The sequence below is a fragment of the Schistocerca nitens genome, chromosome 8 (genome assembly GCF_023898315.1).
Source record: "Schistocerca nitens isolate TAMUIC-IGC-003100 chromosome 8, iqSchNite1.1, whole genome shotgun sequence".
In the NCBI taxonomy this organism is placed as follows: Eukaryota; Metazoa; Arthropoda; class Insecta; order Orthoptera; family Acrididae; genus Schistocerca; species Schistocerca nitens.
The window spans coordinates 533,027,259-533,046,432 of NC_064621.1; the positions used below are offsets into that span (position 1 = coordinate 533,027,259).

Consider the following 19,174-nt stretch of genomic DNA (forward strand, 5'->3'; position numbering starts at 1 on the left):
CCCACCTTGGAGTACCACTGTCCACCTCCTCTACAACAACCTCCAAACTTCCCCCACATCCTCTCATAGCTGACAAACCCTATCTCGCAGAACTACTACACCTGCCCCATCATCCAAAACTCCCTTCCAACACCACACAGAACCCAGAACCTAAACAGACCCACAACACAGTCATGAGCCTTTCCTACAGAAGCCTTAGTCCCACAGAAGTATCAGTCCTTTCCAAAGTCCCAAATTCAATCATGCAGGACTTGTTAAAGACCTTCTCTCCTTCTCTTGGTCCCTGCAGCAGAAACACTTTTCTGCTAACAACTCTACCAATCAGACTCAACCAAAGATCAATATTGAACCTTGCCTAACTCAGTTCACTCCTCCATCCAACCATGATCCACCCCCAATGCCACCAAACCACGCCATGTTAACTTTCCAGAACTTTTTAATCTCGACCCTTGTCTCACCATCATTCCCAAAATCCCTCAATGTGCAACCAACCTTACATATGCAGAACCACAGTCCACCATCTAAAAACTGATCCCTCAACCTTATAAACCTACCTGCAGACAAAGGTTCCCCCACTGTTGTTCTGTATCGCAAGGATTACCTGGCGGAAGGACTCTGCCAGCTGATACATACTTACATCTGCAAACCTTGCCACACTGACCCCATTCCAGTAATCCAGCAGGATCTCCAGTCACTACTCAAATCCTCAGGCCCATCCCACAACATCCTCCCAGAGTCCATCTCTTTACTCACCCCTACCACTCACTGCACTCCCACCTTCTACATGATTCCTAAGGTCCATTAACCTAACCACCCAGGATTCCCCATTACAGGCAGTTACTGTGCCCCCACTGAGAGAGTCTATGCCCTTCTAGACCAGAACCTTCAACCTAATACCTAGAACCCACCCTCCCATATAAAAGATACTAACCGTTTCCTCCATCAACTCTCCACAGTTCCTGTCCCATTACCACACGATGCCCTGCTCATCACTATTGATGCCATCTCCCTGTACACTAACACTCCTTATCACTATTGAACACTACATTTCCCAATGCCCATTGTATTACAAACCAATAGTCTCTTTCCTAAATCGCCATGACCGACTATATTATCACCCACAATTACTGTTCCTTTGAAGGCATTACCTACAAACAGATCCGTGATATGGCTATGGGCACCCACATGGCACCATCCTACGCCAACCTATTTATGGGCCATCAAGAGGAATCCTTCCAAAAAACACAGAATCCTAAACCCCTCACCTAGTCCAGATTCATTGATGACATCTTTGTTATCTGTATTAAAGGTGAGGACATGCTATCCACATTCCTCCAGAACCCCAACAACTTCTCCTCCATATTCTTCACATGACCCTTCTCAACACAACAAGCCACCTTCCTAGATCTTGACCACTACCTCAAGGATGGCTACATCAGTACCTCCGTCCATATCAAACCTACTAACCACCAGCTACACCTCCACTTCGACAGCTGCCACCTGTTCCATACCAAGCCATCCCTTCCGTACAATCTACCCATGGTAGTCGCATCTGCAGTGACGAGCAGTCCCTCTTGAAATATACTGAGGGTCTCACTGAAGTCTTCACTGACCATAATTATCCTCTCAATCTTGTACAAAAACAAATCTCCCATGCCTTATCTTTCCAGTCTCCCACTATCTCCCAAACTCCCACCGTATGGCCACAGAGGAATATTCCCCTCATAACTCAGTACCACCCAGGACTGGAGCAACTGAATTACATTCTCTGCCAGGGTTTCAATTACCTCTCATTGTGCCCTGAAATGAGTAATGGCCTGTCCACTAGCCTTCCCACCTCTCCCACAGTGGTATTCCACTGTCCACCGAACCTATACAACATGATCATCCTTCCTTACACAACCGCTGCTTCCAATCCCTTACCTCAGGCTTCATACCCCTGTAATAGACATAGATACAAGACCTGTCCCATACATCCTCCCACCATCACCTACTCCAGTCCAGTCCACAGCTCGTGGTCTTGCAGTCGCGTTCTTGCTTCCCGAGAACAGGGTCTCGGGTTCGATTCCCGGCTGGGTCAGGGATTTTCACCTGTCTCGAGATGATTGGGTAATTTGTGTTGCCTCATCATTTCATCATCATTCATGAAAGTGGCGAGTTTGGACTGAGCAAGGGTTGGGAATTTGTACGGGCGCTGATAACCACGCAGTTGAGCGCCCCACAAACCAAACATCATCATCATCATACTCCAGTCCAGTCACTAACATCACCTATCCCATCAGAGGCAGGGTTACCTGCAAAACCAGCCACGTGGTCTATGAGCTAAGCTGCAACCACTGTACTGCATTCTACGTAGGCATGACAACCAACAATCTGTCTGTCCGCATGAATGGCCACCGATAAACTGTAGCCAAGAAACAAGTGGACCACGCTGTTGCTTAACACTCTGCCAAACATGACATCCTTCATTTTAATGACTGCTTCACAGCCTGCACCATATTGATCCTTCCTACCTATACCAGCTTTTCTGAAATGGGCAAGTGGGAACTTTCCCTGCAATACATCCTACATTCCTGTAACCATCCTGGCCTCAACCTTCGATAGTCGCTGTCCTGACTCATCCAGCCCCTTCCTGTTCCCATTCCAGCACTACACAGCAGTCATTCCATCACCACACCCAGTATTTTTATTTCTCTCCTTTTCCTCTACTCCCCCCCCCCCCCCTCCCCACCTCTCCCCTGCCCACTGTCTAACCTGCAGCACTTCACTGTCCTCCATCCCCACCACACTATCCCTCCCCCTTCCCGCCCCAGCATCCTCCTTATCCCCACCCAGTTGCCACTTCCATTATACACTGGTGCTGCTGCTTGCAATGTGGTTTCAGTTGCCTGAGACTGCAGTCATGTGTGTGAGGTTGTTTTTGTGCGTGCATATGTGTGTCTGTTGTTGATGAAGGCCTTATTGGGGAAAGCTTTAATTGTGACAGTCCTTTTGTTGTGCCTATCTGCAACTCAACATCTCCTCTAAATGGTGAGTAGCAATTTTCCATCTCATAATATTGTTACATTCAATTCTGGATTTTCCATTGTTTGATTCATATAAACACCAACATATATAAACACTTAATGTTATAACGATGATGATAATAAACTTCAAATCCAGATTCAGTGGCGAAAAAAGGCTATGTGATACTATACTCAGTTGGAGATTTCATATAGGATGAACCAAATATTCGAGAGGAATGTAGTTTATCAGTTGTCTTGTTATGTAAATATAGACGTCTTTTCACAAAAAAGTTACATTAACTTTTAAACACTACTCTAACTTTTTAACTATAATTTTATATCAGTGAAGTTGTATTGCCCAATTTTTGATGTGTCTCCTGAACACTAATCAAATGACTGGCATTGTATATTATGAGATGAATTAATCACAATTTACAAGCCACTTCTGAAAAACATGAGTCAGAACAGTACACTAAATTCTTAGAAATCTTCCTGGAAAGGAAATGGGGTTAACAGTCCACAATGTGAAAATTTTTTAAGTATGCCATGCTAGCCTAATGTGTTACCACAAAAATTGTTCATATGCACTCACCAAATCTCTTGTTCACCTTTTAGTAGCCACAAATTTTATGTATGGCAATAACTCTTTTGAAATCCTTAAATCCATGGATTCTCATGGGCAGTTTTATGTAAAATTTCTAATCATCCTTAGAAAACGCTGGTTCATATTCACCACCAGTGTTTTGTTGTATTCACCAAAGAAATTTGTCACCCAGAATAAAGGGTAGCAGAAATTGAACCCCCTATCAAAGAAAAGTTGGTACTGTAATTCAGTGATATGCTTGTACACATGCAACCAGACTCATCACAAGGTGAATACTACTAGAGTCAGTGATGATTGACAAATTTAATAGTTCAGACAAGGCTGCTGTTAAACAGTTTAAAAAAAGTGCATCTAAAAAGATCAGTGAATGGTCTCAAATAATGCAGGAAACAAGAGTTACAAACAAATACCTTTACTGGCTTTCTAAGTGCTCATCATTAGCTACAATGCACTTCTGACATCAGTTGTAAAGCTGTTGGAAACTGTTAGCAAACACTTCTTGTGGAATCACTTGAAGTACTGTGGTCATGTGTTGTTGAATATTTGCATCATTACAGCAGATGAGACCTGGTGCTGCCAATGCAATCCAGAGACCAAGAGACAGTCAATGGTAAGGAGTTCATCTTCCCTGCCTCCCGAAACTAGTGGGATGACAAAATTCAAGACCAAGACGATATTGATTGGCTTTTTTGATGGCAACTGCTTGACCCTTGATGAATTCCTACCCGAGGGAGGTAGGGAAGATGATGAACACCATACCACTGACTATTGCTCAGTCTCTGAATCGTATTGGTGGCATCAGGTCCCATCTCTTGTACTGATACAGACATCCAACAACCTGTGACCACAGTGCTTTGAGCAATTCCACAAGAAGTGTTTTTTGACAGTTTCTGAAAGCTTCACAGCTGATGTCAGAAGTCTGTTGTAGCTAATGATGATCACTTTGAAGGGCAGTAAAGGTATTTTATTTGTAAATCTTGTTTTTTTTATTTTTCAAAACCATTCGCTAAACTTTTCAGATTCACCTTGTTGTCGAATTTAAAATAATAATAACCACTTTGACAATCAGCATTGACTGCCCAGTAATCACTTGTCGATAGCTTCAGGCCTAAACTGCAATAACTATAGATCTGCGACAACTATGGCACTGCTGACAACTGGTCAAAACTGGTCATTAATTTCTGGGCAAAGATGTGCAGCTGCTCTTACTCATGATCAGCAGATGAACAAGCATTTATGATCTATTTGTCAGATGCACAAAGTAGCTCCTAGTTTCAGTGCTCCATATGGCATGAGACACAAATATCGGCAGATAGCTGGACTATTTTAATGTCTTGTGGTGAAAGCACAACAAGGTTACTGTGGTGTGAGCCCCTATATGGTGAACGACCAGAATGATGTGGTGTCACTGTGGAGAATGCCTGGTTGGTGGTGCTTCTGTAGTTGTGGCTGTTTACTGTGTCCAATGGTCTACACAGCACTTGGATTAGAACAAATTCTAAATGCTTTGCCTTTTTTGAGTAAAAGTGTACAATGCAGCTGCAACTATTTAGTAGTTGGTCAAATATTTAGCGACACTGTTGAGACCTTTTGTACTACAATATGCATGCTATCACTATAATTCAACAAATTTTATTAAAGGATTAAAAATGCTTCAGTTTAATGGCTCTGGTATATTGATTCTTTGTCAGTGACTGGCACCAAATTTGAGTTGTTTGCATCATTATTATACATATGTTAAGCCATACTTACTTTTATTTGTTTTGAATGAATTGATGGTGCATCTTGGGTAGTGCACTTTCACTGATAGTGTTGAATTGATTTATGGAGGATTCTGAAGAAAAAGCAGCTAATATTGAATTTCTGATGGTATTCTTGAGGTACGTTCATGATGCCATCATAGTGTGGCCTCGTGGTGAAAGTTAATTGATAGGGTACTCATAATTATAAGGTCCCTCCAAGGGAATATTAAATTTACTATTGAATGGGTATCTGCTGTCTTACTTTGACAGAATGAAAGAGGGTGACTAGCACATTTTATTTAGCGTGAGCCCTCCCATACAGACCTATACTTGCAACTTTTCAGCTGCTGTCATTCTTCACAGACTATGAGAGTCCATGGAATTCCACGGAAATTTGTCTAAGAGGAGGCAAGTTGCTCAAATTGACTTTCTTTATATAGCAGATTCAATAAATTGGAAGACTTATGCACTAAGTGCGTAAAGGTACATTAAATGTAACATATGTTTAATGACTGATACTTTTTCCACTCGGTATATTTTTGAAAGTAAAATAGTTTGAAACCTAACAGCTAAACACACGCAAAGTACATCTTTTACATTTTTCTTATTACTATGGGTGCCACAGTTCTTGAGTTAATGATCTGAAATCACATTTTTGTATGATTCAATTAAACATATCCAATAAATTAGGAAATGGAGCTATGAAGTATTCACTGAATGTATTTGTATTCGTTTGCCAGTACCAAAAATGTTAAAATGTTAAGAATTTTGAGTAGAAAACGAGTCAGAAGGACAGAAAACATATCTATGTTATATTTCTTACAAAACTTTACACTGGATTGTGGTAAACCATTTACTAGGTCATGGGTCACTTTCATGTTTCTATTTTTTAAATGTTGGGTGTCATAATTGAAGTTGAGCAGAATATTTTATGAAAACTACATTTTTGGGCTGTTTTGGTAACCCAGGCCAGCATTCAACAACCTGAATTTAGGAAAATTCTCAAAACCATGCACATATTGGATGGCAGAGCTGACTTAACAGCCTAGGACTCAACCAAGACTAGAACTAGAGACTAGAAATCTATTCTGTAGGAATCAGCATGGGTTTTGAAAAAGACGATCGTGTGAAACCCAGCTCGCGCTACTCGTCCTCGAGACTCAGAGGGCCATAGACACGGGTTCCCTGGTAGATGCTGTGTTTCTTGACTTCTGCAAGGCATTTCATACAGTTCCCCACAGTCTTTTAATGAACAAAGTAAGAGCATATGGACTATCAGACCCATTGTGTGATTGGATTGAAGAGTTCCTAGATAACAGAACGCAGCATGTCATTCTCAATGGAGAGAAGTCTTTCAAAGTAAGAGTGATTTCAGGTGTGCAGCAGGGGTGTGTCATAGGACCATTGCTGTTCACAATATACATAAATGACCTTGTGGATAACATCGGAAGTTCACTGAGGCTTTTTGTGGATGATGCTGTAATATATCGAGAGGTTGTAACAATGGAAAATTGTACTGAAATGCAGGAGGATCTGCAACAAATTGACGCATGGCGCAGGGAATGGTAATTGAATCTCAATATAGACAAGTGTAATGTGCTGTGAATACACAGAAAGAAAGATCCTTTATCATTTAGATACAATATATCAGGTTAGCAACTGGAAGCAGTTAATTCCATAAATTATCTGGGAGTACGCATCAGGAGTGATTTAAAATGGAACGATCATAAAAAGTTGATCGTCAGTAAAGCAGATGCCAGATGGAGATTCATTGGAAGAATCCTAAGGAAATGCAATCTGAAAACAAAGGACGTAGGTTGCAGTACACTTAGTTTGCCCACTGCTTGAATACTGCTCACTGGTGTGAGATCCGTACCAGATAGGGTTGATAGAAGAGATAGAGAAGATCCAACAGAGAACAGTGCGCTTCATTACAGGATCATTTAGTAATCATGAAAGCATTATGGATATGATAGATAAACTCCAGTGGAAGACTCTTCAGGAGAGACGCTCAGTAGCTCAGTACAGGCTTTTGTTGAAGTTTCGAGAACATACCTTCACCGAGGAGTAAAGCAGTATATTGCTCCCTCCTATGTATATATCGCGAAGAGACCATGAGGATAAAATTAGAGAGATTAGAACCCACACAGAGGCATACCGACAATCTTTCTTTCCACGAACAATAAGAGACTGGAATAGAAGGGAGAACCGATAGAGGTACTCAAAGTACCCTCCAGCACACACCGTCAGGTGGCTTACGGAGTATGGATGTAGATGTAGATGTAGATGTATGTCTCCCTAATTAGACTTGGTGTTGTACAGTCATGCAAACTAGAATTTCAAAATTTGTAACTGTATGACTGCATCTTTCATTCTGTTCCATTCCACAGTATTCAAGATTTTGCAATATCCTGGTGGGGGGAGGTTTATTTTGATTTGATATTTCACACTTTTTTCTGTTTTCTAAAGTAGAAATTACTTTTTCTCTTTCCAACTGTTGCATTTGGGCCACAGATGAACACACTTAACATTCTTCAAAGTCTAGTAAAATCACTCTGCCATTTACAACTGTATGTAGTCTCACAAAAAGTCTTCTTTGAGCATTGAGAAAAGGTAGACTACCATTTTAATTATATTGTGAGGAACATGGAAAAGGGGGGAATTGAGGCCAGATGTTAGACTAGTGAGGAAGAAAAGAAGCGTTCTGGGAATTTGGGATGGATATTGCATGTCAGGGTGTTGGAGCTCTTCTTTTCTGCAGCTCGGTATCGGCTATATGAGGAAGCAACAGAGGAAAGATAGGAGCCACTATTTTGGCACCAATCTGTGAAAGTTTGTATTAGCCTTGACTGCAGGACAGCATCAAAAGTGCTACCGCACCAAGCAACTGGCACAGTTTCTCGTGAATCTTCTAACAAACGTGCTAACCCAGGTTATACAGTGAAAGCTGAGGCTGAGGTACATCTTGTCAGGCTCATCTATGGTGAATTTGCAGTTTAGAAGAATCAAATGAATTATTTCTAGTAACATGTGAGAATTCTGTAATTACTTGAAAGTCTTCAGCGGAGATACCAGGAGGGGCAAAATACTCCTTCTTGCCCCAGTGTCTAGAAGATACCTATGTGACAGTCTGTAGTAGTTTGATTCATAGGGCTCAGGCAGTGTCTGAAGCTGACAGCCTCTGGGATGAGCTGGTATACTTAAGAGACTGTACTGAGGAAAAATACTGGAACACAACATCATATTAAGAAAGCTGTACATGTCAATGTACGAGACCAACCACATGAAGAGAAGAGAGACATGAAGTTTACAGCTTTTCTTCCACATAAAATGTTTCTTCACAAATTGTGAGGAACATGGAGAAACATCAGCTGAGAATCACCTTCCACCTGCCAAGACAGCAACATTCCTGAGTGCAGAGAAGGATGATTTGCCTTTTCAAATGGCGGAAATCTACAAAATTTTATACCAATACAGGAAAATTTATAAAGGAAAAACTACATATACTGCACAAGATGGTGCACTGTACACCTGTGGCATACCTGCCTTCCACAGCTGAACAAATCTGTGGTGGCTAAGAACTGTGTTTCCAAAAGTAGTGGAAGTACAATTGAAAGACAGCCTCATCAACTGGAATGAGGGCTTCCATCCAGTCATTTCATGGAATTATCTGATTTTATATGTTCTCTCTCACAGAAATACCTGAATACCTGTTCTGAGTGTTCACTACCTGACAGTCTGCTACCGGCCACAAATGTGAACAATGAACCAACTGACGAAAAATCATAGTGGATTTATGGTGTCACGATAACCTCTGTGCTTGTTTACACTTGGTGCTTGTAATATATTATCTTCGACACATGAATTTTGTGCATTACTTGTGCTGTTGTGACAACTGACGTTTCTTATTGTTTCTAGTGAAATATTTCAGTAAAATTTTCATTCAGTGTTTTAACTTCATTGAGTGTTCCAGTGGCCATTTGAATTTTTGGCTTTAGATAATAAATTTTGTGAAGTTTTGTTGGTATTGGTATTAGCTGTGGAGAAGTAGTATTAATACAAGTAGTCGTTTTCTTAGTAGTTCTATAAATAGTTCTACTGGCGTAACTGAACTTCAGTATTGGAGACGTATAGCTTTTTTCAGTAACTGTAAAATTTTACCATGAGTGAGAAATGTGGGTTTTGTCATAGGTTTGTGAGTAGTGGTTTATGGTGTGGGATTTGTTCTTTTCATTGGGGGGAATGCAGTGGGGAAGCCAGTGGGCATTATAGCAAGATCCTCTCCTGGGAATGCAGAATCTGTAGTAGAAATAAGTTGATAGAGGAGAAGGAGCATAAGATCTGTGACTTTCAGGTGCAGTTGCAACACACAAAGGAGGAACTAGATAGGTTGAGGAGGCTGAGGGGTGGTAGGGAATGGGAACTGGCAATTAGCAAGAAGGCAGCTATGAAGAGGAGGTATTCAGACAGTTATGCTTTGCATATATGCAATAGATTTGATCAACTGTCAGAGTTGAGTGGAGAGGAGCCTCGTGCAGCTGTAGATGTAGGGAACATGCAGCAGCCCTCAGCAGTTAGGAGGCTTAGGTTAGTTGCAAAGTCTAACAGAAAGAAGAAGGTTCTGTTGCTAGGTAGTTCACACGGTAGAGGTGTGGGCCAGGAGTTGTAGGAAGTGTTGGGGAGTGAGTATCAGGTCACCAGCATTGTGAAGCCTACTGCAGCGTTGGCTCAAGTGACTGACAGCATAGGGGAGTTATGAAGGAATTTTACGAAGGATGATCAAGTAGTGATAGTGGTTGGAGCAGGGAACAGTCTTGATAGCGACAGGGAATATGATGTAGGTGGTGACCTGGTAAAGATAGCTACTCAAACTGGTGGCACTAATGTGCATTTCGTGCAACTGTTTCAGCGTCATGATCAGCCTCATCTTAATGCTGCTGTTAGAGGGCGCTGATGGCAGAGGGCATGGTTCACATCTCAGTGCTGTCAATTGGGTCTATCAGTAGATCGGGATTCACTAGGCATGGCCTGCACCTCTGTAGGTATGGGAATGGGAAGATGGCAAAGCTTATAGGTGACAGTGTATTGGGTGGTGGGACCACTCATGGAAAAATTCCTGTACTAGTTGGTGTTAGAGCTGTGCCTTTTTTTATATTGAAGTCAGCTGATAGGTATACCTCCTTAAAGGAAGTCCCTCAACTAAGTGGTCACCTTCTGAGGATGTAATGTTTCCAAGTAGAGAAGGGATAAAGTTAGTGAACTGCTTATAGATGTTGACTCTGAAATTATTGGTATATCAGTGCACCACTTAAATAATTTGACAATTCAGAGGCTTCCTTTACCAGGATCAGATTAGCTGGGTGTTTTTCAAGGAGTTTCTTGTGGGGTGGGGGAGTGGCAATGTACGTAAAAAACATTATTCCATTTGAGTCCATAGATGTATCATGGCACTGCACTGAACAGATATTTGAATGTTGTGGAGGGGCTGTTGAATTTAGTGAAACTAAACATCTAATCGTTGTTGTTTATAGGTCTCCTAGCTCTGACTTCAGAGCATTTCTGCACATGATAGAGAAGGTTCTTGATACACTTTGTAGGAAGTACCAGAAATTAGTTGTATGTGGTGACTTCAATATAAATTTTGTATATGATGGTGCAAGAAAAATGATGTTGGTAGATCTCATAAATTCATATGATCTGATGCAGACTATGTTTATTCCAACAATGGTGCAGGGGAACAGTTGCACAGCTATAGACAATATTTTTATTCATTCTTAATTACTGGACGGGCATTCTGTTAGTAAAAGGGTGAATGGCCTTTCAGACTCTGATGCACATATTTTAACACTAAAAGGCTTTAGTACTCAAACAAATGTCACATTTAATTACAAACTATGTAGGAAAGTTAATCCAACAGCAATAGAGAGTTTTCTAAACCTTGTCAAGGAATAAAAGTGGCAGGATGTTTATAGTGCCAATAACACAGATGACAAATATAATTCTTTCCTTAACACATTTCTCATGCTCTTGTGAGTTGCTTTCCATTAGAGTGTTCTAAATGGGGTACTAGCAGTAATAGGCAGCCCAGTGGCTGACTAGTGGGGTAAGGATATCTTGTAGAACAAAGCAGGAATTATATCAGAATGTTAGAAGTAGTCACAATCAAGCTACAGTAGCTCATTACGAACAGTATTGCAAGGCGCTTATAAATGTCATTAGGGAGGCAAAGAGTATGTGGTATACAAATAGAGTGGCTAATTCACAGGATAAAATTAAAACCACATGGTCAGTTGTGAAGGAAGTGTCTGGTCAGTAGCACAAGGTCGACGATATAAAGTCAGTCCGCACTAAAAATATTTCTGTTACTGATAAATCAGATATATGCAGTGCTTTTTTTCTAAAAAAGAGTTTGAGGGTACTCCGACATCGGACATAATGCAGCGAAAATTAGTTACAACTAAAGCATGGGATACCACCCGTCTGCTTTGAGCCATGACTTCATCAACATGTCAAAAAAAATGGTATCGGATCCTTCAGTTGACTTTACAGCTCAAACGAAGCAGGCGATACTGAGAAACACAAACATACAAGAGAAAGTGGTATCAAACACTTCAGTTTACATCACCTCTAATGAAGCATGCGATTTGAGATATCCGTTTAGCACTACCATTGCCCTCTATTAGTGGGCAAAGGCACTACATGCTTATCGAACTGGCTGCCAGCGATTCAGTTGTTGGGAACGGTTGCCGCAGCTTCGAAATGCTTGAAACAGTCAATGACGTCGATTTTCCCACCAGAAACTGTACTGTCATTCATATTGCAATTACCAAGAGGAAAAAATTAAATAAAAAATTTATGTCCGTGAAATAAATCGTTGGCACTCTTCCAAGTTCTCAACATCGTAAAAAAATTACTTTGTCGACGAAAAAGTTTACGGGTATGCATCCCCCAGTGTTCCCCCAGAAAGACAGCACTGGATATATGTACAGTATTTAACAATCATCTTCTGAGCGTTGCTGGTGAATTAAATAAAAATTTAGTTTCTACAGGTAATCATATGACTTTCTTGGCAAATTCCTTTCCGAGACTGATGTCTGATATACTCCTCGGTGATACAGGCAAGAGGGTTATGGTTATCATGGAGTGCTTAGCAGAATATTAAAGTACTGTGCTGCACATGTTAGCCATGTACTTAACCATATTTGTAATTTTTCCTTTAGGAATGTTCAGTTTCCTGACTGATTAAAGTACTCAGTAGTAAAGCTACTCTATAAAAAGGGAGAAAGAGATAATGTAGATACTTTTAGACCTATTTCTATGCCATCAGTCTTTGCAAAAGTTATTGAAAAGGCTGTGTATGTAAGGATAATTGATCATTTTATATCACACAATTTGCTATCAAATGTACAGTTCACCTTCAGAAGTTGCTTAACAACTGAAAGTGCTATATTCTATTTTCTCTGTGAGGTACTGGATGGGTTAAACAAAAGGTTTCAAATACTTGGCATATTTTTTGATTTAACTAAGGTATTTGATTGTGTTGATCACAAAATATTGCTCCACAAATTGGACCATTATGGAATATGGGGAGTAGCTCACAATTGGTTCATCTCTTACTTTAGCAACAGACAGCACAAGGTCATTATTCACAGTGCTGAGAATGGCTGTGATGTGGGGTCTGAGTAGGGAATGGTCAAGTGGGGGGTGCCCCAGGGATCAGTGTTGGGGCCACTCCTGTTCCTTATTTACATAAATGATATGCCCTCTAGTATTACGGATAACTCTAAAATATTTCTGTTTGCTGATAACACTAGCTTGGTAGTAAAGGATGTTGTATGCAACATTGGCTTGGTTTCAAATTGTGCAGTTCATGACCTAAGTTCAAGGCTTGTAGAAAATAAACTAACGCTAAATCACAGTAAGACTAAGTTTTTACAGTTTCTAACACACAATTCAATAAAACCTGGTGTTTTAATTTCACAGAATGGGCATAAGATTAGTGAAACTAAACAGGTCAATTTATAGGTGTTGAGATAGATAGTAAGTTGTTGTGGAAAGCCCACATTCAGGATCTTGTTCAAGGACTTAATCCTTCCATTTACTATTCGAATGGTATCTGAAGTGAGTGATTGTTCAACACGAAAATTAGTCTACTTTGCTTATTTTCATTCGCTTATGTCATATGGTATTATATTTTGGGGTTACTCTTCCCATTCTAAAAGGATATTTTTGACTCAGAAATGGGCGGTTCGGGCAATAAGTGGTGTAAGTTCACAAACCTCTTGTCGACGCTTGTTCATGAGTCTGGGTATTTAGACACAGGGTGGTTCATTGATCGTGACTGGGCCAAATATCTCACGAAATAAGCATCAAATGAAAAAACTACAAAGAGTGAAACTTGTCTAGCTTGAAGGGGGAAACCAGATGGCACTATGGTTGGCGCGCTAGATAGTGCTGCTATAGGTTGAACGGATATGAACTGCATTTTTTAAAATAGGAATCCCCATTTTTTATTACATATACGTGTAGTATGTAAAGAAATATCAATGTTTTAGTTGGACCACTTTTAACACTTCGTGATAGTCACAAACATATGGCTCACAATGTTAAACGAACTGTTGTTAACAGGTAGGTTTTTTAAATTACAATACAGAGTGTAGGTACGTTTGAACATTTTCTTTTGCTTGTTCCAGTGTGATACATGTACCTTTGTGAACTTATCATTTCTGAGTACGCATGCTGTTACAACATGATTACCTGTAAATAAAACATTAATGTAATAAATGCTCAAAATGATGTCCGTCAACCTCAATGCATTTGGCAATATGTGTAACGACATTCCTCTCAACAGCGAGTAGTTCGCCTCCCGTAATGTTCGCACATGCATTGACAATGCACTGACACATCTTGTCAGGCGTTCTCGGTGGATCACGATAGCAAATATCCTTCAACTTTCCCCACAGAAAGAAATCCGCAGATGTCAGATTCGGTGAACGTGCAGGGCATGTTATGGTGCTTCGACGACCAATCCACCTGTCACAAAATATGCTATTCAATACCGCTTCAACTGCACACAAGCTATGTGCCAGACATCCATCATGTTGGAAGTACATCGCCATTCTGTCCTGCAGTGAAACATCTTGTAGTAACATCGCTAGAACATTACGTAGGAAATCAGCATACATTACACCATTTAGATTGCCATCGATAAAATGGGGGCCAACTATCCTTCCTCCCATAATTCCGCACCATACATTAACCTGCCAAGGTCGCTGATGTTCCACTTGTTGCAGCAATTGTGGATTTTCTGTTGCCCAATAGTGCATATTATTCCGGTTTATGTTACCGCTGTTAGTGAATGAAGCTTCATCGCAAAATAGAACGCATGCAAAATATCTGTCATCGTCCCATAATTTCTCTTGTGCCCAGTGGCAAAACTGTACATGACATTCAAAGTCATCGCCGTGCAATTCCTGGTGCATAGATATATGGTACGGGTGCAATTGATGTTGATGTAACATTCTCAACACCAACATTTTTGAGATTCCCGATTCTTGTGCAATTTGTCTGCTACTGATGTGCGGATTAGCCGCGACAGCAGCTAAAACACCTACTTGGGCATCATTATTTGTTGCAGGTCATGGTTAACGTTTCACATTTGGCTGAACACTTCCTGTTTCCTTAAATAACGTAACTGTCCAGCGAACGGTCTGGACACTTGGATGATGTCGTCCAGAATACCAAGCAGCATACATAGCACACGCCCATTGGGCATTTTGATCACAATTAACACAATGTCAACCTTTTCCACAATTGGTAAACAGTCCATTTTAACATGGGTAATGTATCATGAAGCAAATACCGTATGAATATTACATTCATTTTGTGTTTTAGTTTAACCATGTATTCCAGAGTATCTATTACATTTCTCTGTAACTCTCCCACAGATCTTTTAGGATCATTTGAGCCACCATCAGATAATTTGTCCACATTTTTTTTAAAGAATTTCCTTGATTTGTGCAGCAGGTTTTATAGCACTTGGCACACAGAAATGGTTACCTAATTTGTCTTGCAGTATATTCTCACAGTTTCTTCCTTAGCTGTCAGATATGATAATAACTTTATCTCCTTTAGCAACAGTTATTTTATATGGCATCTCAATGAATAAACAGGTATGATTTCACACTCAGAAGTGAATTACTGACTTGCCTTGGCACTGGATGGGAGATTCTCAGCCAAAACAACAAAAGAAGAAATGATGATGCCCTGGATGTATATCTGAAATATTTTGATTCACACATAACCAGCTTTTTCCAAATTGTATTCCACTGCAAACTATTCTCATATTTAAAATGAAACAATATTTCAGTGTAATGTGCTATTGACAAGAAGTTTCAGGCACAAATAAATACTTTTGGATGGGTAAATGTGTTTTTCGTTTTGTGTAATAGTGTGCTGTGTTATCCAATATCATATGGTATATTTGTGCTGCTGATGTGATCAAATCAATGAAATTTTATTCCAAAAGTTCTGCAGATCAATATTATGATGGTCTACACTCAAACCAAAGAACACAATGCTACTTTCTGAAATAACTTAAATAAGTCATAAATAATTAAGCTTTTGTTAATGTTAATTTTTGTTTACTCTTAGAAGAAGACAAAGCATAAACTATTACCAAAAACATCGTTATTGTACTGTTCATGAAACAATGTGGCAAAAGTCTCCAAACACTTTGCCCATCTTAGGCTATAAAGATTTCTAGCAAAGTGAGTCACAAATGAGATCAGGAGAACTCAGTCCATGGAGAGAATCCAAAGAATTTTAATGGATCATAAGTGTAGGGGTCCACAAGTTGGGACACTCTTTCAGGAGGATGTCATAGGAGCCATTTGTTCCCAGGTCCCTTGTTAGTGATGTTATTGTAATATGGAAATGTCAGAGGAGCACTAAACCAAACAACTCTCTGGTTGTTTCAAGGAATTAATAGATGTGGTCTACTAATGATCAGGCATCACTGTCCAATACTGCAAAATATCTTCAGTTGTTGGTGACAGAACAATCTATCAAGAGATGATGCAACTCAGTTTCCACCATCATGTTGCTACACAGAAGCCACTGATTACAAGAATGAATATGCAATAATGCTGCCATTGGTCTGTGGAGCTGCGGAAGATGGTTTCATAGAATGATAAGTTATGGTACTCAGAAGGGCACTCATGGATATGAGAGATGCCTGGAAAATGGTATCATCTCAGGATATCATACAGTAGTGTGACTGACATGATACTCTAGGACTGCTTTTCCTAGTTTGGGGTCAGAGCATTATTATTACCAGCAGCAACTGTTCTACAGTCTGATGAAACTTCATAGAACTTATACTACACACAGGCTAAAACTGTGTTAGCAAATACCAGAGATGTTGAAAAGAGTGATTAGTTTAGCCTAAACACTGACTATAAACAGCAGCCAATCACAATAAGAATTACTTAAAAATATATCTGATAGCATTTTAGATGAGCAAGTGTTTTAATGCTTTGAAAACATTACATGTGGTCCTTTTTGATTAGGTCTAAAAATATTATACCTACTTGGTGAGTCATGTAAGACCTTTTAAATATGGTAATGGAAAGTTTTGGTAGAATGTAAATAAATCGGTAGTAAAGATAAAAACTTACTGAATAGTAGAGGCATTAAGTAATCGACAGGCATTAAAGAAAGAATGTGGACTTTGCTAGCTTCTGAACGAATCCATTTTTGAGCTAGAGAATACATATATACACATACATATCCATTAAGACCCCCCCCCCCCCCCCTCTCTCTCTCTCTCTCTCTCTCTCTCTCTCTGTGTGTGTGTGTGTGTGTGTGTGTGTGTGTGTGTGTGTGTGTGTGTGTGTGTGCATAGTGTGTGTGTGTGTGTGTGTGTGTGTGTTAGTCTTTACACATGCTCAAGCCTGAAAACTGATTCATTCAAAAGCTAGCAAAGATTTCAGTCTTGTTTATGTGCTTTTTGATGACTCAACCTCTCTGCTATTTGGAAAGTTTTGCCTTTACTCCTAAATTATTAATGTAATACACATTTTATGTCATGAATGGGACAAGACATGAGACAATATTTTTCTGAAGTGAAACTACACAGAAAGGCATGTAATTTTGTTGTATGGTTAAAATTTATAACATTTCTATCAACCAACATATTGAAAGCTGATAAGCTCAGCACTGAGCATCCGTTAAGCTCCAAGGTACTGAAGAAAGTATGATTACTTTTTAATGGAAATGTACACTTTTTAACGGAATTCATAAGCTCTTGACAAGACAGGTACAGTGATAATGCTTGTCAATGCTACCTTTGAAACATTTCATGAAAGTATCCAAGTAATATGTTGAAATTGAGAGGCAAGGTTGCCCAAATCCACTACTGTGGTGTAAACATATCTAATATTGTTGCTACATATAACAACAGAGCCTGGCCTGAGATCTATGCTTAGTGGTGTTTACATTGCAGTAATCAGTTCTAACCATCTTGTCACTCAATATCAGCACATTTATTAGATGATTCTGTGAAAAGTTTAACCAGTAAGTAACTGAAGAAAACAATACTTGGTTCAATATCTAAGTTGATGCAAGAGTGAAGAGTGTTATTCATGAACAAACTTACATGCCTCTCTGCACGGTATCATTGTCCAACAACTTTGTTTTGATATATTGGACTGACCATGGGTCATCTGTGTGTGTATGTTTTGAAATTTTTCTGTCAACTTTAAATATTAAACACAGGACTCACATATGATACTCATGAAGCTGATGGAAAATTGATATCAGATAATGTTATTTATTGTTATAGCTGTAGTTATAATTTTAGGTTCGTGAAGCAATTCTGAGTACAATGAAGCACGTCCGTCCTCTGTACCGTGCAAAGGATCCTGTTATAGCACAGCAAAAGTTGCTGGAGGGACACAAGGAAATGTCTAATGGAGATAATGCCAAGGCACTCATTTTATTCACGCAGGCTCTCCTGAGGGCAATGCCAGCAGGTCAGTGCCACTGTCCATGTCTGAATATTGCACTGATTTTCACCTGATCCTTACTGTGATATGATCACTTTTTGTGTGTGTAGAAAGCCACCCTCCCAGACTTAACGTCTGTTGTTGCTCAAGCAGGTGCACTGTTTCTCGTAATATGAGTGGGCGTGTGGCATATTTTGTACACATGTGTAGAGCAGCTATCTTTACGTTACCAAGATAAACAAGTATGAGCAAAATCACACTTTTTATCTCAGTTTAATGAACAATGATAACTAATCTTACATTATATGAATTGGAGCATTGTTTAATTAAAACCGAGAAAAGAAAAAAACTTTCATTCTATCTCTCTGTTGCCATGGATATGTGTTACCCAACCTACCGACCCACTCGAACGATTAAACAATGCAGCTGCACCAGATCCCAGCCAGCTGTTTATTTGATTACTAATTATCTCACAGACAATTGCCTCATTGTGAGATTGAGTTACTAAGTGATAATCTGGATGATTTTCTTGCATGAAATTCAAATATTTTCTCATCCAGCTCGCTGTTTATTTTATATTACTGCTGCTCACTTGGACATATGACAACACAATTTATTACTATGTTAGCTAAAACAGTAATGAAGGAATAGGTATGGGCTCACAATTGTGAAACAACAATGGATGGTTCAAAACAATTTTATTTGTACTTGATGCACTTTATACACAAACATGTCCACTGGAGGGAAAACTACAATCTCCCTCCCCCTAACCCCACTCTGATCTTATATCATCTGTGGATGGAAGCTGGTACAGTC

General features: G+C 39.7%; 1 protein-coding gene across 2 annotated transcripts in view; it reads left to right on the forward strand.

Moving 5' to 3' along the window:
- Positions 1 to 19,174, forward strand: part of LOC126198904 (SET and MYND domain-containing protein 4-like) — a 146,300-nt gene that overhangs the window by 48,019 nt on the left and 79,107 nt on the right. For both annotated transcript variants that reach the window (XM_049935530.1, XM_049935531.1), the window contains exon 3: positions 18,214 to 18,385. In XM_049935530.1, coding sequence (XP_049791487.1) covers positions 18,214 to 18,385 — 172 coding nt within the window. The remainder of the gene's footprint in view (positions 1 to 18,213; positions 18,386 to 19,174) is intronic.